The 22,654-nt window shown below is 57.6% G+C and overlaps 1 protein-coding gene across 2 annotated transcripts in view; it reads left to right on the forward strand.

The window, feature by feature from the left end:
• Positions 1-343: 343 nt before the first annotated feature.
• The window catches only part of NR2C2 (nuclear receptor subfamily 2 group C member 2), a 50,558-nt gene continuing 28,247 nt past the window's right edge, over positions 344-22,654 (forward strand). For both annotated transcript variants that reach the window (XM_075995920.1, XM_075995921.1), the window contains exons 1-5: positions 344-470; positions 9,258-9,368; positions 11,088-11,288; positions 14,014-14,116; positions 17,374-17,553. In XM_075995920.1, the coding sequence (XP_075852035.1) occupies positions 9,297-9,368; positions 11,088-11,288; positions 14,014-14,116; positions 17,374-17,553 (556 nt within the window). In that variant the 5' untranslated portion in view covers positions 344-470; positions 9,258-9,296. The remainder of the gene's footprint in view (positions 471-9,257; positions 9,369-11,087; positions 11,289-14,013; positions 14,117-17,373; positions 17,554-22,654) is intronic.

Consider the following 22,654-nt stretch of genomic DNA (forward strand, 5'->3'; position numbering starts at 1 on the left):
CGCTCGGCCAATCAGCGCGCCCGCCCGCGCCCGCGCCCCCCCACCCCAACCCCGGCGCGCATGCGCATGCGCCGACGCCGGCGAGGCTGGCGCGCCGGGAAGAGGAAGCACAACACTCGCCCTCCTCCTCCTCCTCCTCCCAGCGCGCGGCGCGAGGGCGGGCGGGCGGGCGGCCCCGGGGTCACGAACTCTGACCTTTCACTCACCACCAAAACAATAACAAAGCCCCCTCCCCCCGCCGCCGCCGCCGGCGCCGCCGCACACACGCACGCGCACGCACGCGCACGCGCCCCGGGCTGCCGCGTCCGCGCGCCCCCATCCCCCTCCCGGCCTCGACGTCCCCGGCTGCTCTTCCTCTTCCTCCTCCTCCTCGTCGCCAGCCCGCGCGGCGGCCCCGCCAGCCGCCCGCCCGCCCGCCCGCCCGCCGACACGGGACGCGCCCGGACGCCGCGTTGGCGCCGAATCCTGAGGTAAACGCCATGGCGGCCATGGCGGCGGGGCGGTGACCCCCGCGGGCCCTTTCACCTTTGCCACCGGGAGGGCGCGCGCGCGCTGTGCATGGCGGGCCGGCGCCGCCGCCATGTCCCGCCCGGGGCCCCCCGGGGGCCCGGCCCGGGTTAGGGTTAGGGTTGGCCCGGCCTCCCCGGCGCGGGAAGGGGCCCGGGCGCGCGCGCGCGGGACGGGGGCGGAGGGGAAAGGCCGCGGCGGCCCCGCCTCGCCGCCATCTTGCGGCCGCCGGGCTGTCGCTTCCGGCTGTGGCGGCGGGGACCCCCTTCTTCTTCCTCGTCTTCTTTCTCCTCATCCTCCTCCTCCTCTTGCCTCTTCGACGCCGTTTTGGTTGTTTTGGGGGTTTTTTTTGCTTTATTTTATTTCCGAGGGGGAAGGTGAGGGGTGTGTAGGGCGCGACCTTGGGAGTGATGGGTAAACCGGCCAATGAGGGCTCGTATAGCGGGGCCCGGCGCGCCGGCGCCGCCCCTTGCGTGCGTGCTGATTGGCTGGGGAGGGAGAAGGGGCGGGCTCTTGTGGTTTGACAGAGAGAACGGGCGGGTTCTGTCAAGCGGGGTGTGTGGGGGGTGTGACCTTGGGAGTGACGGGTAAACCGGCCAATGGCGGCTCGTAGAGCGGGGCCCGGCCCGCTGGCGCCGCCCCTTGCGTGCGTGCTGATTGGCTGGGGAGGGAGAAGGGGCGGGCTCTTGTGGTTTGACAGAGAGAAGGGGCGGGTTCTGTCTAGCGGGGTGTGTGGGGGGCGTGACCGGCCAGTGGGGGCTCCTAGAGCGGTGGCGCCGCCCCTTGCGTGCGTGCTTATTGGCTGGGGAGGGAGAAGGGGCGGGCTCTTGCGGCTTGGCAGAGAGAAGGGGCGGGTTTTGTGTAGTGGGGTGTGTGTGTGGGGCGCGATTTTGTAAGCGACGGCTAAACCGGCCAATGGGTCCTATGGTGCCGCCCCTTGCCTTCGTGCTGATTGGCTGGGGAGAAAGAAGGGGCGGGCTCTTCTGGCTTGAAAGACGTAAGGGGCGTGTTCTGTCAACCAGGTTTGTGCGGGGCGCGACCTTGTAAGCGACGGCTGACCCGGCCAATGGGTTCTCGGACAGCAGGGCCGGGCTCGGTGGCGCCGCCCCTTGCGTGCGTTCTGATTGGCTGAGGAGATTGAAGGGGCGGGCTCCTGTGGCTTGGCGGAGAGAAGGGGAGGGTTCTGTCCAGTGCCGGTATGTGGGGCGCGACTTTGGGAGTGATGGCTGACCCGGCCAATGGGGGCTCGTAGAGCGGGGCCGGGCCCGCTGGCGCCGCCCCTTGCGTGCGTGTTAATTCGCTGCGGAGGGAGAAGGGGCGGGCTGTTGTGGCTTTGCAGAGAGAAGGGGCGGGTTCTGTCTAATGGGGGTGTGTGGGGCGCGGAAATGGCCTGGCAGAGAGAAGGGGAGGGATCTGTCTACTGGGGTGTGAGTGGGGCACGACCTTGTAAGCGACGGCTAAACCGGCCAATGGGTCCCGTGGTGCCGCCCCTTGCCTGCGTGCTGATTGGCTGGGGAGAGAGAAGGGGCGGGCTCTTCTGGCTTGAAAGACGGAAGGGGCGTATTCTGTCAACTGGGGGTGTGCGGGGCTTGACCTTGTAAGCGACGGCTGACCCGGCCAATGGCTGCTCGTATAGCTTGGCCGGGCCCTGTGGCACAGACCCTTACGTGTGTGTTGATTGGCTTAAGCGAGAGAAGGGGCGGGCTCTTGTGGCTTGGGAGACGCAAGGGGCGGGGCGTGTCAAGTAGGGCTTGTAAGCGGAGGTCAGGCCAGCCAATGGGTGTTGGCATATATTGCAGGGCCCAGTTTCCCCGCCCCTTTCCTGTGTCCTCATTGGCTGAAGCGACAGAAGGGGCGGGCTCTTGTGGCTTGGGGGAGAGAGAACTGGCGGGTTCTGCCTAGTGGGCGTGTGCGGGGCGCGACCTTGTAAGGGACAGCTGTCCCGGCCAATGGGTGCTCGTATAGCATGGCCGGGCCCGGTGGCAAAGCTTCTTACGTGTGTGTTGATTGGCTTAAGCGAGGGAATGGGCGGGCTCTTCCGGCTTGGGAGAGAGAAGGGGCGTGTCCTGTCAAGTGGGACTTATAAGCGGCAGTCGGGCCGCCCAATGGGTGTTTGTATAGCAGGGCCGGATCGTGTGGTCCCGCCCATTGTGTGTGTGTTGATTGGCTTAAGCGAGAGAAAGGGCGGGCTCTTCCGGCTTGGGAGAGAGAAGGGACCGGTTCTGTCAAGTGGGGCTTCTAAGCGGGGGTGGGGCCGCCCAATGGGTGTTTGTATAGCAGGGCCGGTCCCAGTAGCTCCGCCCCTTGCGTGTGTGCTGATTGGCTTGGTAGAGAAAAGGGGCGGTCACTTCTCGCTTGGGTGAGAGAAGGGGAGGGTTCTGCCTAGTGGGGGTGTGCGGGGCGCGACCTCGTGAGCGACTGCTGACCCGGCCAATGGGTGTTCCTATAGCAGGGCAGGGCCAGGTGGCGCCGCCCCTTGTATGCTTGCTGATTGGCTTGGGCCAGAGAAGGGGCGGGTTCTATCTTGTGGGGCCGGGCCCTGTGTCACCGTCCCACCCTGGTCTCTGTTGATTGGCTGCCACGAGAGAAGGGGCGGGTTCTATCTAGTGTCGGTGGGCTGGGCGATATATTGTAAGTGATGGCCGGGCTGACCAATGGTTGCTCGTATAGCAGGGCCAGGCCCTGTGGCGCCGCCCCTTGCCTGTGTGCTAATTGGCTTGGGAGAGAGAAGAGGCGGGTTCTAGCTTGTGGGGCCGGGCCCTGTGTCACCGTCCCACCCTGGTCTCTGTTCGTTGGCTGCCACGAGAGAAGGGGCGGGTTCTATCTCGTGGGGGTGTGTGTCATGGGTGGGACCACGTAAACGGCAGCCAGGCCGGCCAATGGGTGCCTTCGACACCGCCTCTTCCTTCTCTGCTGATTGGCTAGGACGAGAGAGGGGGCGGGTTCTATCTAGTGGGGGGTGTGAGGGGTGGGACCACGTAAACGGCAGCCAGGCCGGCCAATGGGTGCCTTCGACACCGCCTCTTCCTTCTCTGCTGATTGGCTACGACGAGAGAAGGGGCGGGTTCTATCTAGTGGGGGTGTGTGAGGGGTGGGACCACGTAAACGGCAGCCAGGTCGGCCAATGGGTGCTCACAATAGCAGAGCCGGCGCCGCCCCCCTGGTATCTCCTTATTGGATGACACAGAGGGCGGGCCCCGGCTTGTGGGCGTGGCTAGGGGCGTGGCCAGGCGGGGTTGTGGATGGGGAGCCAAGACCTGGGCTCAGGCGAGCCTCCAGCCTGGGCCTCCCTCCCCAGTAGCCTGGACTCCAGGCACGCGCCTCCACGCCCGGCTCACTTTTTCTATATATATTTTTAGTCGTCCAGCTCATTTCTTTCTATTTTTTATTAGTAGAGACGGGGTCTCGCTCTTGCTCAGGCCGGCCTCCACCTCCCGGCCTCCAGCGAGCCTCCTCCCTCGGCCTCCCTCCCGAGTAGCTGGGACAACAGGCATGCGCCTCCACGCCCGGCTCGTTTTTTTCCTATATATTTTTAGTTGGCCAATTAATTTCTTTCTATTTTTAGCAGAGACGGGGTCTCGCTCTTGCTTAGGCCGGCCTCCAACTCCTGACCTCCAGCGATCCTCCCTCCTCGGCCTCCCTCCCGAGTAGCTGGGACTCCAGGCATGCGCCACCACGCCCGGCTCGTTTTTTTCTATATATATTTTTAGTTGGCCAGTTAATTTCTTTCTATTTTTTTAGTAGAGACGGGGGTCTCGCTCTTGCTCAGGCTGGCCTCCAACTCCTGGCCTCCAGCGAGCCTCCCGCCTCGGCCTCCCAGAGTTGCCGGGATGACAGGCGTGAGCCACCGCGCCCGGCCTGTCTGTCTGATTTTAAAACGTCTGTGATGATATTTGGGGGGATTTAGGGTGAACAGATCTGCCTCCGCCTGTGGACGTGAATGTGGATACGATGACCCATTCGGATTCTTCCTCTCCCAATATGTCGATTTGTTTCGTTTTCTCAAATGCCGGGCGCGGAGGCTCACGCCTGTCGTCCCAGCACTCTGGGAGGCCGAGGAGGGAGGATCGCTGGAGGTCAGGAGGTCGAGGCCAGCCTGAGCAAGAGCGAGACCCCGTCTCTACTAAAAAATAGAAATTAATTGCCCAACTCCTATATATATATAGAAAAAAAACGAGCCGGGCGTGGAGGCGCGTGCCTGTAATCCCAGCTCCTCGGGAGGGAGGCCGAGGCGGGAGGATCACTCGAGGTCAGGAGTTCGAAACCAGCCTGAGCAAGACCGACACCCCGTCTCTACTAAAAAAAACCAGAAAGAAATTAATTGGCCAACTAATATATATAGAAAAAAAAACGAGCCAGGCGTGGTGGCGCACGCCTGTAGTCCCAGCTACTCGGGAGGGAGGCCGAGGCGGGAGGCTCGCTCGAGGTCAGGAGTCCGAGGCCAGCCTGAGCAAGAGCGAGACCCCGTCTCTACTAAAAAATAGAAATTAATTGCCCAACTAATATATATATATATAGAAAAAAAACGAGCCGGGCGTGGTGGCGCGTGCCTGTAGTCCCAGCTCCTCGGGAGGGAGGCCGAGGCGGGAGGCTCGCTCGAGGCCAGGAGCTGGAGGCTGCCGTGAGCGAGGCTGACGCCACGGCACTCACTCTAGCCTGGGCAAAAAAAAAAAAAAAGGAGACTCTTGTGTCCAAAAGAAAAATAAAGAAATCAATAGGCCACATATAATCCTGTCGTTTGCTTGAACTGAAGAAAGACAGCACCAAGCTAGCCCGACTTTCTCGAAAATCAAAAATTTGAGGTTTGAACTCAAATTAAACAGGTTTAAACTCCGTTTCGGCGTAGATTTTGCATGTTTGGCCTTCCACAGACCAAGCGACCGACTCACGGAACGAAATCATCGCAGAATTGCCGCCTTTTCCGTCGGTTTCCAAAGCTACGATCAGGCGTGGCCAAGAAAATGTCCAGCCTCCACCACTGGAAATCCTGGCAGACAGAACGCTTGCATGGATAATTATTCCATCTAAGGAGACTCCTTAAAAATGAAATGCCTGACATAGAGACTGAAGGTTAAAGAAAAAGTAAAAAAAAAAAAAAAAAAAAAAAGGAAAAGAGATTGAAAATTAAAAAGGAAAAAAAAAACAATAATGGAAAAAATGACCGTCACCGAAGTCTGAAAAAGAGCGACAGTCAGGGTTTTACTGAATTCGTTTGTTTCTGGGGTCTACACTTGATGCCTTGAGCTGCTCTTGCTCGGGGTTAGCCAAAGAGCTGATGGGAGGCCGGGCACGGAGGCTCAGGCCTGTCATCCCGGCTGTCCGGGAGGCCGAGGAGGGAGGCTCACTCGAGGTCAGGAGTTTGAAACCAGCCTGAGCAAGAGCGAGACCCGTCTCTACTATAAATAGAAAGAAATTAATTGGCCAACTGATATATATATAGAAAAAACGAGCCGGGCGTGGAGGCGCACGCCTGGAGTCCCAGCCTCTATTCGGGAGGGAGGCCGAGGTGGAGGGCTCGCTGGAGGCCAGGAGTCGGAGGCCGCTGTGAGCGAGGCTGAGGCCACGGCACTCACTCCAGCCCGGGCGACAGAGCGAGACTCTGTCTCAAAAAAAAAAAAAAAAAAGAGCTGATGGTTTCATGAAAAAGCCAGGCGTCTCCCGACACCCGAAAACGACCTTATTCGTGGCTCTGAGAAGTCCCGTGCGCGGCGGCCCGGGGGTTTTGTTTCGTGGTCACGCCTGCACACGGGCCAGGAGCAGTCCCTGTGTGGGGCAGGCGTGTCACCGCCCGAGGGCTGTGGGAAAGTCCCCTCGCTCTGTTTCATTCTATTCTATTCTAGGGCTGCGGGAAAGTCCCCTCGCTCTGTTTCATTCTGTTCTGTTCTAGGGCTGTGGGAAAGTCCCCTCGTTTTATCTCATTTTATTTTATTCTATTCTATTACATTCTATTCTATTCTAGGGCTGCTGGAATGTTCTCTCATTTTATTTTATTTTATTCTATTCTATTCTACTCTATTATTTTGTGTTCTAGGGCTGCTGGAATGTTCTCTCATTTTATTTCACATTATTTTATTCTATTACATATTATTTTATTCTATTACATATTATTTTATTTTATTCTATTATTTTATTCTGTTAGAATAAAATTAATTTATTTTATTCTATTTTATTCTATTCTATTCTATTACATTCGATTCTATTCTAGGGCTGAGGGAATGTTCCCTCGTTTTATTTCATTTTATTTTATTCTATGCTAGTCTATTCTATTCTATTCTAGGGCTGCTGGAATGTCCTCTCATTTTATTTCATTTTATTCTGTCCTATTCTATTTTATTCTACTTCTTGAGACAGAGTCCGCTCTGTCGCCCGGGCTAGAGTGAGTGCCGTGGCGTCAGCCTCGCTCACGGCGGCCTCCGACTCCTGGCCTCCAGCAATGAGCCTCCCACCTCGGCCTCCCTCCCGAGTAGCTGGGACTCCAGGCATGTGCCTCCACGCCCGGCTACATTTTTTTCTATATATTATTATTTGGGCAATTAATTTCTTTCTACTTTTTTTTTTTTTAATAGAGACGGGGTCTCGCTCTTGCTCAGGCTGGTCTTGAAGTCCTGACCTCGAACGATCCTCCCGCCTCGGCCTCCCTCCCGAGTAGCTGGGACGACAGGCGTGAGCCTCCGCGCCTAGGCTCATTTTTTTTATAGATTTTTAGTTGGCCAATTAATTTCTTTCTATTTTTTTTCTTTTTTTTTTTTTACTAGAGACGGGGTCTCGCTCTTGCTCAGGCTGGCCTCCAACTCCTGGCCTCGAACGATCCTCCCGCCTCAGCCTCCCAGTAGCTGGGAGTATACTATCATGTGCCACCACACCCAGGTAATTTTTCATATATATTTTAACTTGTCCCAATAATTTCTATTTTTATTGGAGACGGGGTCTCGCTCTTGCTCATGCTGGCCTCCAACTCCTGACCTCAAGCGATCCTCCCGCCTCAGCCTCCCTCCCGAGTAGCTGGGACTACAGGCATGCGCCACCACGCCCGGCTCATTTTTTTTTTCTATCTATTTTTAGTTGGCCAATTAATTTCTTCCTATTTTCAGTAGAGACGGGGTCTCGCTCTTGCTCAGGCCGGCCTCCAACTCCCGACCTCGAGCGATCCTCCCGCCTCGGCCTCCCTCCCGAGTAGCTGGGACTACAGGCGTGGGCCTCCGCGCCCGGCCTCAGTGACGCTGATCTTACGGCGTCTAAGTTTCAGCTTTCCTTGGCTTTGCTGGAACGAAGAGCTAGACTTCCCCGTCACGGCGAGGTGACCCTTTAGGGACCAGGCTCTTGGCATTAGAAGGTTCTAGTCCTTTCTCTGCGCGAGGTTCGGCGTAAATGCTTACGAAAGGCCAGCAGCCTCCTTGGTCTCTTCTCTCCCTGACTCGGTTCTTGCACAAACAGGGTGGCCTTATTTTCCCGCTGACCTGTCGCCACACTCCCTACCTAACTGTCCTTTAAAATAACTATAGAGGATGGGAGGCCGAGGAGGGAGGATCACTGGAGGCCAGGAGTTCTTGAGCAAGAGCGAGACCCCTGTCTATACTAAAAAAAAAAAAAAATAGAAATCAGCCGGACGACTAAAAATATATATAGGAAAAACGGGCCGGGCGTGGTGGCCCATGCCTGGAGTCCCAGCTACTTGGGAGGGAGGCCGAGGCGGGAGGCTCGCTGGAGGCCAGGAGTTGGAGGCCAGCCTGAGCAAGAGCGAGACCCCGTCTCTACTAAAAACAGAAAGAAATTAATTGGCCAACTAAAAACAAAATATAGAAAAAAACGAGCCGGGCGTGGTGGCGCATGCCTGTAGTCCCAGCTACTCGGGAGGGAGGCTGAGGCGGGAGGATCGCTGGAGGTCAGGAGTTCGAAACCAGCCTGAGCAAAAAGCGAGACCCCGTCTCTACTAAAAATAGAAATTAGCCGGAAAGTAAAAATATATAGAAAAAATGAGCTGGGCGTGGTGGCGCATGCCTGTCGTCTCAGTACTCGGGAGGGAGGCTGAGGCAGGAGGCTCGCTGGAGGCCAGGAGTTCCTGAGCAAGAGTAAGACCCCCGTCTATACTATAAAAAAAAGTAGAAGTTAGCCAGACAACTAAAAATATATAGAGAAAAAATGAGCCGGGCGTGGTGGCGCATGCCTGGAGTCCCAGCTACTCAGGAGGGAGGCCGAGGTGGGAGGATTACTCGAGGCCAGGAGTTGGAGGCCAGCCTGAGCATGAGCGAGTTCCCGTCTGTACTTAAAAAAATAGAAAGAAATGAGCCGAACAACTAAAAATATATAGAAAAAAAATTGGCCGGGCGCGGAGGCTCACGCCTGTCACCCCAGTACTCTGGGAGGCCGAGGTGGGAGGATCGCTCGAGGTCAGGAGGTCAAAACCAGCCTGAGCAAGAGCGAGGCCCCGTCTCTACTATAAATAGAAAGAAATTAATTGGCCAACTAATGTATAGAGAAAAAACAAGCCGGGCGTGGAGGCGCACGCCTGTCGTCCCAGCCTCTACTCGGGAGGGAGGCCGAGGCAGGAGGCTCGCTGGAGGCCAGGAGTTGGAGGCCGCCGTGAGCGAGGCTGACGCCACGGCACTCACTCCGGCCCGGGCGACAGAGCGAGACTCTGTTTCCGAAAAAAAAAATAAAGATAAAAAGACGAGGCCGGGGTGGGGGCGGGAGGCGCGGCCCTCGGCACCCCCCGGGCCTCCTTTGCGACCTGACCCCCGTGTCCCCCGCAGGTAGCCGGCTCGCTGACCCCTCGGCCGGAATCTCCAGGGATGACCAGCCCCTCTTCGCGCATCCAGATAATTTCCACGGATTCGGCCGTAGCCTCGCCCCAGCGCATCCAGGTACCCGTAGCCCCCTCCCCCGCCGGCCCTGAGACCTTTCTAGAAAAAAAATCTTCCCCGGGTGGGGGGGTGGGGGGCTCCCCTGATCACGCCCGGGTCGGCCAAGCTCGATCTCTGAAAAGTCGGAGGAAAGGCCGGGCGTGCGGGGGCTCGGGCCTGCCGTCCCGGCACTCTGGGAGGCCGAGGAGGGAGGATCGCTGGAGGTCAGGAGTTGGAGGCCAGCCTGAGCAAGAGCGAGACCCCGTCTCTACTAAAAAATATAGAAAGAAATGAGCTGGACAACTAAAAATATGTAGAAAAAACGAGCCGGGCGTGGCGGCGCATGCCTGTAGTCCCAGCTACTCGGGAGGGAGGCCGAGGCAGGAGGATCGCTTGAGGCCGGAAGTTGGAGGCTGCTGTGAGTGACACTGACGCCTCAAAAAAAAAAAGAGTTTGCATTCATTGAACTTCCTTTTATTTATTTTTATTTGTTTTTTTGAGGCAGAGTCTCGCTCTGTCGCCCGGGCTAGAGTGAGTGCCGTGGCGTCAGCCTCGCTCACAGCGGCCTCCAACTCCGGGGCTCAAGCGAGCCTCCCGCCTCAGCCTCCCTCTCGGGTAGCTGGGACGACAGGCACGCGCCGCCACGCCCGGCTCATTTTTTTCCTCTATATTTTTTTAGTTGGCCAATTAATTTCTTTCTATTTATAGTAGAGACGGGGTCTCGCTCTTGCTCAGGCTGGCCTCCAACTCCTGACCTCCAGCGATCCTCCCGCCTCGGCCTCCTGAGTAGCTGGGACTACTAATTTTTCCTGTATATTTTTAGTTGTCCAGCTCATTTCTTTCTATTTTCTTTTTTTTTTTTTTTTTTTTAATATTGACGGGGTCTCGCTCTTGCTCAGCCTGGCCTCCACCTCCTGACCTCGAGCGATCCTCCCTCCTCGGCCTCCTCCCGGAGTGCTGGATTGATAGGCGTGGGCCTCCAAGCCCAGCTCATTTTTTCTATATATTTTTAGTTGGCCCATTAATTTCTTTCTATTTATAGTAGAGACGGGGTCTCGCTCTTGCTCAGGCTGGCCTCCAACTCCTGACCTCCAGCGATCCTCCCGCCTCGGCCTCCTGAGTAGCTGGGACTACTAATTTTTCCTGTATATTTTTAGTTGTCCAGCTCATTTCTTTCTATTTTCTTTTTTTTTTTTTTTTTTTTAATATTGACGGGGTCTCGCTCTTGCTCAGCCTGGCCTCCACCTCCTGACCTCGAGCGATCCTCCCTCCTCGGCCTCCTCCCGGAGTGCTGGATTGATAGGCGTGGGCCTCCAAGCCCAGCTCATTTTTTCTATATATTTTTAGTTGGCCCATTAATTTCTTTCTATTTATAGTAGAGACGGGGTCTCGCTCTTGCTCAGGCCGGCCTCCAACACTCCTGACCTCGAGCGAGCCTCCCTCCTCGGCCTCCTCCCTGAATGCCGGGACGACAGGCGTGAGCCTCCGCGCCTGGCTCATTTTTTCTATATATTTTTACTTGGCCCATTAATTTCTTTTTTTTTTTTTAGTAGAGACGGGGTCTCGCTCTTGCTCAGGCCGGCCTCCACCTCCTGGCCTCGAGCGATCCTCCCGCCTCGGCCTCCCTCCCCGAGTGCCGACGCGCTCTCAGTTTACCGTCCTTTCCCCGGGGTGCCCCGCGCCACCTCCCCGTCCCCTTGTCCGGGCCGGGCGCCGACCGGAGGTCCCCGTGCCTGGCAGATCCTGAGCGAGCAGCAGGCGGGCCAGAAGATCCAGATCGTGACGGCGGTGGACGCGTCGGGCTCGGCCAAGCAGCAGTTCCTCCTCACGAGTCCCGATGGAGCCGGCGCCGGCAAGGTGATCCTGGCCGCGCCCGAGCCGGCCAGCGCCAAGCAGCTCATCTTGGCCACCGCCGACGCCCTGGTGCCCGGCCGCATCCAGGTGCCGCCCGCCCGGCCTCCCTGCCCGGCCTTCTGCCCGGCCTCCTGCCCGGCCCGGCCTCCTTCCCTTCCCGGCCTCCCTGCCCGGCCTCCTTCCCGTCCCGGCCTCTTCCCGGCCTCCTTCCTGATCTGGCCTCTTCCCGGCCTCCTTCCCGGCCCGGCCTCTTCCCAGCCTCCTTCCCGGCCTGGCCTCTTCCCTCCTGCCTGCTTCCCTTCCTGGCCTCTTCCCTTTCCTCCTTCCCTTCCCGGCCTCCTTCCCATCCCGGCCTCTTCGCGGCCTCCTTCCCTTTCAGGCCTCTGCCCGGGCTCCTTCCCTTCCCAGCCTCTTCCCGGCCTCCTTCCCTTCCTGACCTCCTTTCCAGCCTCCTTCCCTGCCCGGCCTCCTTCCTGTCCTGTCCTCTGCCCGGCCTCCTTCCCTTCCCGACCTCCTTCCTGGCGTCCTTCCCTTCCCGGCCTCTGCCCGGCCTCCTTCCCGTCCCGGCCTCCGCCTGGCCTCCTTCCCGACCTCATTCCCGTCCCAGCCTCTGCCCGGCCTCCTTCCCTTCCCGGTCTCCTTCTCTACCCGGCCTCCTTCCTGGCCTCCTTCCTGTCCCGGCCTCTTCCCGACCTCCTTCCCTTCCCGGCCTCCTTCCCAGCCCGGCCTCCTTCCCTTCCCGGCCTCTGCCCAGCCTCCGTCCCTTCCTGGCCTCCTTCCTGTCTCGGCCTCCTTCCCGGCCCGGCCTCCTTCCCGTCCTGGCCTCCTTCCCATCCCGGCCTCTTCTCAGCCTCCTTCCTGTCCTGGCCTTCCTCCCTTCCCAGCCTCTTCCCGGCCTCCGTCCCTTCCTGGCCTCCTTCCTGTCTCAGCCTCCTTCCCAGCCCGGCCTCCTTCCCGTCCTGGCCTCCTTCCCGTCCCGGCCTCTTCCCGGCCTCCTTCCCGGCCCGGCCTCTTCCCGGCCTCCTTCCCGGCCTGGCCTCTGCCCGGCCTCCTGCCCATCCTGGCCTCTTTCCTCCTGCCTCCTTCCCATCCCAGCCTCTTTGCGGCCTCCTTCCCTTTCAGGCCTCTGCCCGGGCTCCTTCCCTTCCCGGCCTCTTCCCGGCCTCCTTCCCTTCCTGACCCCCTGCCCGGCCTCCTTCCCTTCCCGACCTCCTTCCTGGCGTCCTTCCCTGCCCGGCCTCCTTCCCGTCCCGTCCTCCTTCCCGGCCTCCTTCCCTTCCCGGCCTCCTTCCCTTCCTGGCCTCTTCCTGGCCTCCTTCCCATCCTGGCCTCTGCCCGGCCTCCTTCCCTTCCTGGACTCTTCCCTGCCCGGACTCTTCCCTCCTGCCTCCTTCCCTTCCAGGCCTCCTTCCCGGCCCGGCCTCTTCCTGGCCTCCTTCCTCTCTGTCCTTTTCCCCTTCCTTGTTCCTTTCCTTTGCTTTCTATTCTTTTCCTTTCCTTTATGTTTTTTTCTTTTCTTTCTTTTCTTTTCGTTTCGTTTCCTTTCTTTTTGTTTCCTTTACCCTTTCCTTTTTACTTTTGTTTCGTTTTCTTTCCTTTCCTTTCCTCTTTCCTTTCCTTTCTTCCCTCAATCTGTCCCCCAGGCTAGAGTGAGCGCCGTGGCATCAGCCTCGCTCACAGCAGCCTCCAACTCCTGGCCTCCAGCGAGCCTCCTGCCTCGGCCTCCCTCCCGAGTAGCTGGGACGACAGGCATGCGCCACCACGCCCAGCTAATTATTATTACTTTTTTCTATATATTTTTAGTTGTCCAGCTCATTTCTTTCTATTTTTTTTAGTAGAGATGGGGTCTCGCTCTTGGACTCAGGCTGGTTTTGAACTCCTGACCTCTAGCGATCCTCCTGCCTCGGCCTCCCTCCCGAGTAGCTGGGACGACAGGCATGCGCCTCCACGCCCGGCTCATTTTTTTTTCTATTTATTTTTAGTTGTCCAGCTTATTTCTATTTTTTTTTTCTTTTAGTAAAAGTCGGGCTCTTGCTAACATTGGTCTCCAACTGCTGACCTCGAGCGAGCCTCCCTCCTCCGCCTCCCTCCCGAGTAGCTGGGACGACAGGCATGCGCCACCACGCCCGGCTCATTTTTTCTATATATATTTTTAGTCGTCCAGCTCGTTTCATTTTTTTTTTTTTTGGTAGAGACGGGGTCTCGCTCTTGCTCAGGCTGGCCTCGACCTCCCGGCCTCGAGCGAGCCTCCCGCCTCGGCCTCCCAGAGTGCTGGGACGACAGGCGTGAGCCTCCGCGCCCGGCTCATTTTTTCTGTATATTTTTAGTCGTCCAGCTGATTTGTTTCTGTTTTTCTCAATAGAGGACCAGAGGGTCTCGCTCTTGCTCAGGCCGGCCTCGACCTCCCGACCTCGAGCGATCCTCCCTCCTCGGCCTCCCTCCCAAGTAGCTGCGACCACAGGCGTGAGCCTCCGCGCCCGGCCTCCATATATATATATATATATATCCTTTTATTCTCTTCCCTTATCCTCTCTGGCGACCCGTATCTAAGGGACTTGGCTCCGTAATAATAATAATAATAATAATAATAAAAAAAATCAGCCTTTGTCCTCGAGGGCCGGCCTCCACTCCTCCTCCTCAGAGGCAGTGGGGGCCGGGGGGCGGGCGGGGGGTCCGTCCGGTGGCAAAATCGCCTTCTGGAATCTTCCCCGTCCCGCCCAGGGCTCCCGGGGCCGAGACCCGGGAATTGCAGAGGGGGGAGGTTGAGGCCGGGCGTGGCCTCGCTGACCCCGCGCGCCCCAACTTCCCTCAGATCGTCACGGATTCCGCCTCCGTGGAGCGCCTGCTGGGCAAGGCGGACGCGCCGCGGCCCCAGGTGGTGGAGTACTGCGTGGTGTGCGGGGACAAGGCCTCCGGTAGGTAGCCCGGCCTCCACCCCCGGCCTCCGGGTCACGGCTAGTGGTGGTGGGGTGGGGGTGACTCGCAGGAAGGACGGTTGCCGCGTGTTTGGGGTGCACCTTTTTTTGTGTGTTTTTTGGACACAAGAGTCCCTCGCTCCGGGCTGGAGTGAGCGCCGTGGCGTCGGCCTCGCTCACAGCAGCCTCCAGCGAGCCTCCCGCCTCGGCCTCCCTCCCGAGGAGCTGGGACGACAGGCGTGCGCCTCCACGCCCGGCTCGTTTTTTTTCTATATTTTTTTACTTGGCCAATTAATTTCTATTTTTCAGTAGAGACGGGGTCTCGCTCTTGCTCAGCCTGGTCTTGAACTCCTGACCTTGAGCGATCCTCCCTCCTCGGCCTCCCTCCCGAGTAGCTGGGACGACAGGCGCGAGCCACCACGTGCCCGGTTCATTTTTTTCTATATATTTTTAGTTGTTCTATTAATTTTTTTTTTTTTTTAGTGTAGATGGGGTTTGGCTCTTGCTCAGGCTGGTCTTGAACTCCTGACCTTGAGCCGATCCTCCCGCCTCGGCCTCCCTCCCGAGTAGCTGGGACTACAGGCATGCGCCTCCACGCCCGGCTCATTTTTTCTATATATATATTTTTTTAGTTGTCTAATTATTTCTTTTTGTTTGTTTTTTTAGTGTAGATGGGGTTTGGCTCTTGCTCAGGCTGGCCTCGACCTCCCGACCTCCAGCGATCCTCCCGCCTCGGCCTCTCTCTCCCGAGTAGCTGGGACTCCAGGCGTGCGCCTCCACCACGCCCGGCTCGTTTTTTTTTTCCATATATATTTTCAGTTGTCCAGCTCATTTCTTTCTATTTTTTTTTAGTAGAGACGGGGTCTCGCCCTTGGGCTCAGGCTGGCCTCCACCTCCCGACCTCCAGCGATCCTCCCTCCTCGGCCTCCTCCCGGAGCGCCGGGGCGACAGGCCTCGCGAGCCTCCGCGTTTCGTTCTGTCTAAACGGAGGCGTCCGGCCGGGCCGAGCCTGGGGTCGGCAGGGCCACGTGTGGGCCCCGTCCCCGTTCCGTGCAGACCCCTCTCTCTCCCTCTCCCTCTCCGATCGCTCGCCCCGTTGTCTCACGGCTCATTTCTTTGCAGGCCTGCCGTCCTCCTTAGGGATATTAAGAGCGGAAACCGCGTCTTGGCCCCTCTGTCCCCGGTCCCCGTCTCTTTGAGGCGCCCCGAAAAGAGTTTCAGAGAAACAAAGATTGGCCGGGCGCGAGGGCGCACGCCTGGCGTCCCAGCTGCTCGGGAGGGAGGGAGGCCGAGGAGGGAGGCTCGCTCGAGGCCGGCCTGGGCAAGAGCGAGATCCACCCCCATCCATCTACACTAAAAAAAAAGAAAAAGAAAAAAAGAAATAAATTAATAGAACAAATAAAAATATATAGGAAAAAAAGCGAGCCGGGCGTGGTGGCGCATGCCTGTCGTCCCAGCTGCTCGGGAGGGAGGCCGAGGAGGGAGGCTCGCTCGAGGCCGGCCTGAGCAAGAGCGAGACCCACCCCCCATCTACACTAAAAAAAAAAAATAGAAATAAATAAATAAAACAACTAAAAATATATAGAAGGAAAAAAAAGTGAGCCGGGCGTGGTGGTGCACGCCTGTCGTCCCAGCTGCTCGGGAGGGAGGAGGCCGAGGAGGGAGGCTCACTCGAGGCCGGCCTGAGCAAGAGCGAGACCCCCCCATCCATCTACACTAAAAAAAAAAAAAAGAAAAAAAATAGAAATAAATTAATAGAACAACTAAAAATATATAGAAAAAAAAAACGAGCCGGGCGTGGGGGCGCACGCCTGTCGTCCCAGCTACTCGGGAGGGAGGAGGCCAAGATGGGAGGATCGCTTCAGCCTCGAAAGTCGGAGGCTGCCGTGAGCGAGGCCGACGCCACGGCGCTCACTCTAGCCCGGGGCGACAAAGCGAGACTGTGTTTTATTTTTTTTATTTTTTATTTTTTTTTGAGACAGAGTCTCACTTTGTTGCCCAGGCTACAGTGAGTGCCGTGGCGTCAGCCTCGCTCACAGCAACCTCAAACTCCGGGGCTCAAGCGATCCTCCTGCCTCGGCCTCCCTCCCGAGTAGCTGGGACGACAGGCATGCGCCACCACGCCCGGCTCGTTTTTTTTCTATATATTTTTAGTTGGCCGATTAATTTATTTCTATTTTTAGTAGAGACGGGGTCTCGCTCTCACTCAGGCTGGTCTCGAACTCCTGACCTCGAGCGATCCTCCCGCCCCGGCCTCCCAGAGTGCTAGGATTACAGGCGTGAGCCACCGCGCCCGGCCGAGACTCTGTGTTTTAAAGAAAAAGAATAAAGGGGGACGGAGAGGGGGGAGAGAAATGGGCATTTATTGAAACCTTAAAATCTGAGTCCCCATAAGATTGCTGAAATATAACAAAAAAATAAAAAAAAATAGCTGGGCGCGGAGGCTCAGGCCTGTCATCCCAGCACTCTGGGAGGCCGAGGCGGGAGGATCGCTCGAGGTCAAGAGTGTTCGAGGCCAGCCTGAGCAAGAGCGAGACCCTCGTCTCTACTATAAAATAGAAAGAAATTAATTGAGAAACTAAAAATATATAGAAAAAATGAGCCGGGCGTGGTGGCGCACGCCTGGAGTCCCAGCTACTCGGGAGGGAGGCCGAGGAGGGAGGCTCGCTGGAGGCCAGGAGTCGGAGGCTGCCGTGAGCGAGGCTGACGCCACGGCACTCACTCCAGCCCGGGCGACAGAGCGAGACTCTGTCTCAAAAAAAATAAAAAATAAAAATAAAAAAATAGGCCGGGCGCGGTGGCTCACGCCTGTCATCCCAGCACTCTGGGAGGGGGAGGCAGGCGGATTGCTCGAGGTCAGGAGTTCAAAACCAGCCTGAGCAAGAGCGAGACCCCGTCTCTACTATAAAATAGAAAGAAACTAATTGGCCAACTAATATATATAGAAAAAATTAGCCGGGCATGGTGGTGGCGCATGCCTGTAGTCCCAGCTACTCGGGAGGCTGAGGCAGGAGGATCGCTTGAGCCCAGGAGATTGAGGTTGCTGTGAGCGAGGCTGACGCCACGGCACTCTCTCTAGCCTGGGCGACAAAGCGAGACTCTGTCTCAAAAAAAAAAATAAATAAATAAAAAAAATAAAATAAAATAAAATAAAAAAATAAATTAAAAAAAAATTTAAAAAAAATAGAAAAAGAAAATATAAAGGGAGACGCCGGGAGACCAGGGCGCGCCGTCTGTTTGTCCCCCCCCCCCCCCAGGCCGTCACTATGGGGCCGTCAGCTGCGAGGGGTGCAAGGGTTTCTTCAAGAGGAGCGTGAGGAAGAGCCTGACCTACAGCTGCCGCAGCAGCCAGGACTGCGTCATCAACAAGCACCACCGGAACCGCTGCCAGTTCTGCCGGCTGAAGAAATGCCTGGAAATGGGCATGAAGATGGAGTGTGAGTGGGGGAGCCGGGAGACCCACCGGGGAGGGGGCGGGGGCGGGGGGCGGGGGGGCCGGCACTCTGGGAGGCCGGGGAGGGAGGATCGGCCCGAGGTCGGGAGGTGGAGGCCGGTTTTGAGCAAGAGCGAGAGCCCGTCTCTACTAGGGAAAAAAAAAAAATTAGAAAGAAATGAGCTGGACGAGTAAAAATATACAGGAAAAATTGGGAGTCCCAGCCACTCGGGTGAGGCCGAGGCAGGAGGACCACTCGAGGTCGGGAGGTGGAGGCCGGTTTTGAGCAAGAGCGAGACCCCGTCTCTACTAGAAAAAAAAAATTAGAAAGAAATGAGCTGGACGACTAAAAATATATAGAAAAGATTAGCAGCGTGCCTGTAGTTTCTAGCTACTCGGGAGGGAGGCCGAGGAGGGAGGATCGCTCGAGGTCGGGAGGTGGAGGCCGGTTTTGAGCAAGAGCAAGACCCCGTCTCTACTAGGGAAAAAAAATTAGAAAGAAATGAGCTGGACAGCTAAAAATATATAGAAAAGATTAGCAGCGTGCCTGTGGTTTCTAGCTACTCCGGGAGGGAGGCTGAGGAGGGAGGATTGCTTGAGGTCGGGAGGTGGAGGCTGGCTTGAGCAAGAGCGAGACCCCGTCTCTACTAGAAAAAAAAAAATTAGAAAGAAATGAGCTGGACGGCTAAAAACATATAGAAAAGATTAGCAGCGTGCCTGTGGTTTCTAGCTACTCCGGGAGGGAGGCTGAGGAGGGAGGATCGCTCGAGGTCGGGAGGTGGAGGCCGGTTTTGAGCAAGAGGGAGACCCCGTCTCTACTAGAAAAAAAGAATTAGAAAGAAATGAGCTGGACAACTAAAAATATACAGGAAAAATTGGGAGTCACAGCCACTCGGGAGGCCGAGGCAGGAGGACCACTCGAAGTCGGGAGGTGGAGTCCAGCTTGAGCAAGGGCGAGAGCCCGTCTCTACTAGAAAAAAAAAATTAGAAAGAAATGAGCTGGACGACTAAAAATATATACAGAAAAAAAATGAGCCGGGCGTGGAGGCGCATGCCTGTGGTCCCAGCTACTCCGGGAGGGAGGCTGAGGAGGGAGGATCAGTGGAGGGCAGGAGTCGGAGGCTGCTGTGAGCGAGGCCGAGGCCACGGCACTCACTCCAGCCCGGGCGACAGAGCCAGACTCTGTCTCGAAAAATAAATAAATAAACAAGCAAACAAATAAATAAGTTAGGAAGGAAGGATGGAAGGGAGGAAGTGAGTAAGTTAGTAAGGAAGGAAGTTAGTAAATGAGTATGTAAAGAAGGAAGTTAGGAAGGAAGTTAGGAAGGAAGGAAGTTAGGAAGGAAGGAAGGAAGGAAGGAAGAAAGTTAGTAAATACGTAAATAAGGAAGTTAGGAAGGGAGGAAGTTAGGAAGGAAGGATGGAAGGGAGGAAGTTAATAAGTTAGTAAGGAAGGAAGTTAGTAGAGTATGTAAATAAGGAAGGAAGGAAGGAAGGAGGGAAGGAAGTTAGGAAGGAAGGAGAGAAGGAAGTTAGCAACTAAGTAAGGAAGGAAGGAAGTTGGTAAGGAAGGAATTAAGTTAGTAAACAAATTAGTAAGTGAGTATGTAAGGACGGAAGCAAGTTAGTAAATAAGGAAGGAAGGAAGTTGGGAAGGAAGGAGGGAAGTTAGTAAGGAAGGAGGTTAGTAAGTTAGCAAGTAGGGAAGGAAGTTACGAAGGAGGGAAAGAAGTTAGTAACTAAGTAACTTAGTAAATAAGGAAGTTAGTGAGGGAGCTGGCCGGTGAGGAAGTTAATGAGGAAGTTAGCTGGTGAGGGAGGTGGCTGGTGAGGGAGGTGGCTGGTGAGGGAGGTGGCTGGTGAGGGAGCTGGCTGGTGAGGGAGGTGGCTGGTGAGGGAGGTGGCTGGTGAGGGAGGTGGCTGGTGAGGGAGGTGGCTGGTGAGGGAGCTGGCTGGTGAGGGAGCTAGTTAGTGTGGGAGGTGGCTGGTGAGGGAGCTGGCTGGTGAGGGAGCTAGTTAGTGTGGGAGGTGGCTGGTGAGGGAGGTGGCTGGTGAGGGAGGTGGCTGGTGAGGGAGCTGGCTGGTGAGGGAGCTAGTTAGTGTGGGAGGTGGCTGGTGAGGGAGCTGGCTGGTGAGGGAGGTGGCTGGTGAGGGAGCTGGCTGGTGAGGGAGCTAGTTAGTGTGGGAGGTGGCTGGTGAGGGAGGTGGCTGGTGAGGGAGCTGGCTAGTGAGGGAGGTGGCTGGTGAGGGAGGTGGCTGGTGAGGGAGGTGGCTGGTGAGGGAGCTAGTTAGTGTGGGAGGTGGCTGGTGAGGGAGGTGGCTGGTGAGGGAGCTGGCTAGTGAGGGAGGTGGCTGGTGAGGGAGGTGGCTGGTGAGGGAGGTGGCTGGTGAGGGAGCTAGTTAGTGTGGGAGGTGGCTGGTGAGGGAGGTGGCTGGTGAGGGAGGTGGCTGGTGAGGGAGGTGGCTGGTGAGGGAGGTGGCTGGTGAGGGAGGTGGCTGGTGAGGGAGGTGGCTGGTGAGGGAGGTGGCTGGTGAGGGAGGTGGCTGGTGAGGGAGGTGGCTGGTGAGGGAGGTGGCTGGTGGAGGAGCTAGTTAGTGAGGGAGCTGGCTGGTGAGGGAGGTGGCTGGTGGAGGAGCTAGTTAGTGAGGGAGCTGGCTGGTGAGGGAGCTGGCTGGTGGAGGAGCTAGTTAGTGAGGGAGCTGGCTGGTGAGGGAGCTGGCTGGTGAGGGAGGTGGCTGGTGAGGGAGCTAGTTAGTGTGGGAGGTGGCTGGTGAGGGAGGTGGCTGGTGAGGGAGCTGGCTAGTGAGGGAGGTGGCTGGTGAGGGAGGTGGCTGGTGAGGGAGGTGGCTGGTGAGGGAGGTGGCTGGTGAGGGAGGTGGCTGGTGAGGGAGGTGGCTGGTGAGGGAGGTGGCTGGTGAGGGAGGTGGCTGGTGAGGGAGCTGGCTGGTGAGGGAGGTGGCTGGTGAGGGAGGTGGCTGGTGAGGGAGCTGGCTGGTGAGGGAGGTGGCTGGTGAGGGAGGTGGCTGGTGAGGGAGGTGGCTGGTGGAGGAGCTAGTTAGTGAGGGAGCTGGCTGGTGAGGGAGGTGGCTGGTGGAGGAGCTAGTTAGTGAGGGAGGTGGCTGGTGAGGGAGCTGGCTGGTGGAGGAGCTAGTTAGTGAGGGAGGTGGCTGGTGAGGGAGGTGGCTGGTGAGGGAGGTGGCTGGTGAGGGAGCTGGCTGGTGAGGGAGGTGGCTGGTGAGGGAGGTGGCTGGTGAGGGAGCTGGCTGGTGGAGGAGCTAGTTAGTGAGGGAGGTGGCTGGTGAGGGAGGTGGCTGGTGAGGGAGGTGGCTGGTGAGGGAGCTGGCTGGTGAGGGAGGTGGCTGGTGAGGGAGCTGGCTGGTGAGGGAGGTGGCTGGTGAGGGAGGTGGCTGGTGAGGGAGGTGGCTGGTGAGGGAGGTGGCTGGTGAGGGAGCTGGCTGGTGAGGGAGGTGGCTGGTGAGGGAGGTGGCTGGTGAGGGAGGTGGCTGGTGGAGGAGCTAGTTAGTGAGGGAGCTGGCTGGTGAGGGAGGTGGCTGGTGGAGGAGCTAGTTAGTGAGGGAGGTGGCTGGTGAGGGAGCTGGCTGGTGGAGGAGCTAGTTAGTGAGGGAGGTGGCTGGTGAGGGAGGTGGCTGGTGAGGGAGGTGGCTGGTGAGGGAGCTGGCTGGTGAGGGAGGTGGCTGGTGAGGGAGGTGGCTGGTGAGGGAGGTGGCTGGTGGAGGAGCTAGTTAGTGAGGGAGCTGGCTGGTGAGGGAGGTGGCTGGTGGAGGAGCTAGTTAGTGAGGGAGGTGGCTGGTGAGGGAGCTGGCTGGTGGAGGAGCTAGTTAGTGAGGGAGGTGGCTGGTGAGGGAGGTGGCTGGTGAGGGAGGTGGCTGGTGAGGGAGGTGGCTGGTGAGGAAGCTCGTTAGGCGGGCAGGTGTGTGCTGGCATGGGGACGCAGCACAGAAAAAGCCGGGCGTCCCTGCCCATCCTGGCGGGCGTGTGGCCCGGGTGCCGCCCGGCGGGGCAGGGCGCAGCTGGGCACCGACTTCGGGAGGAAGCTCACCCGTCCCGGCCTGTCCGGCTGAGGCCACCGACAAGCAAGGGCACCCTGGGCGCCGGGCCGGGCACCCGGGCACCAGCCTGGGGACCGCGGGCTTTCGCCGATGCCCTGGCCTCGCCCTCCCGCCCTCTGCGCTGGGTCCCTGGGGAGACGGAGGCCGGCAGGTGCACGGCAGCGTCTGCTGTCCGCGTGTCCGGAAACCTGCCCCGGGGAGCCACTGGCGACGTGTCCTTGCAGGAATATGACACGTCACCCTGGCCGGGCGCGGGGGCTCGTGCCTGTCGTCCCAGCACTCTGGGAGGCCGAGGAGGGAGGATCGCTCGAGGCCAGGAGTCGAGGCCAGCCTGAGCAAGAGCGAGACCCCGTCTCTACTAAAAATAGAAAGAAATTTCTGGACTAGTGAAAATATATAAGAAAAAACATTAGTCCAGGCCCGGTGGCTCACGCCTGTCATCCCACTGTCAGCACTCTGGGAGGCCGAGGAGGGAGGCTCGCTGCAGGAGGTCAGGGGTTCAAAACCTGAGCAAGAGCGAGACCCCGTCTCTACTATAAATGGAAAGAAATTAATTGGCCAACTGATATATATAAAAAAAAAAAAAAACGAGCCGGGCGTGGTGGCTCACGCCTGTCATCCCAGCACTCTGGGAGGCCGAGGATGGAGGCTCGCTGCTCGAGGTCAGGAGTTCGAAACCAGCCTGAGCAAGAGCGAGACCCCGTCTCTACTATAAATAGAAAGAAATGAGCTGGACAACTAATAATATATATAGAACAAAATGAGCCGGGCGTGGTGGCGCATGCCTGGAGTCCCAGCTACTCGGGAGGGAGGCTGAGGCAGGAGGCTCGCTGGAGGCCAGGAGTTGGAGGCTGCTGTGAGCGAGGCTGACGCCACGGCGCTCACTCTAGCCCGGGCGACAGAGCGGGACTCTGAGTCAAAAAGAAAAAAAAATAAATAAGCATCCCCCTGATTCGTGCCCAGTGTGGTGGCTTGTTTATATGCGTGTGTGTATATATATATATATATAATATAATTTAATATTTTTACATAAT

The sequence above is a fragment of the Microcebus murinus genome, chromosome 20 (assembly GCF_040939455.1).
Source record: "Microcebus murinus isolate Inina chromosome 20, M.murinus_Inina_mat1.0, whole genome shotgun sequence".
Taxonomy (NCBI): domain Eukaryota; kingdom Metazoa; phylum Chordata; class Mammalia; order Primates; family Cheirogaleidae; genus Microcebus; species Microcebus murinus.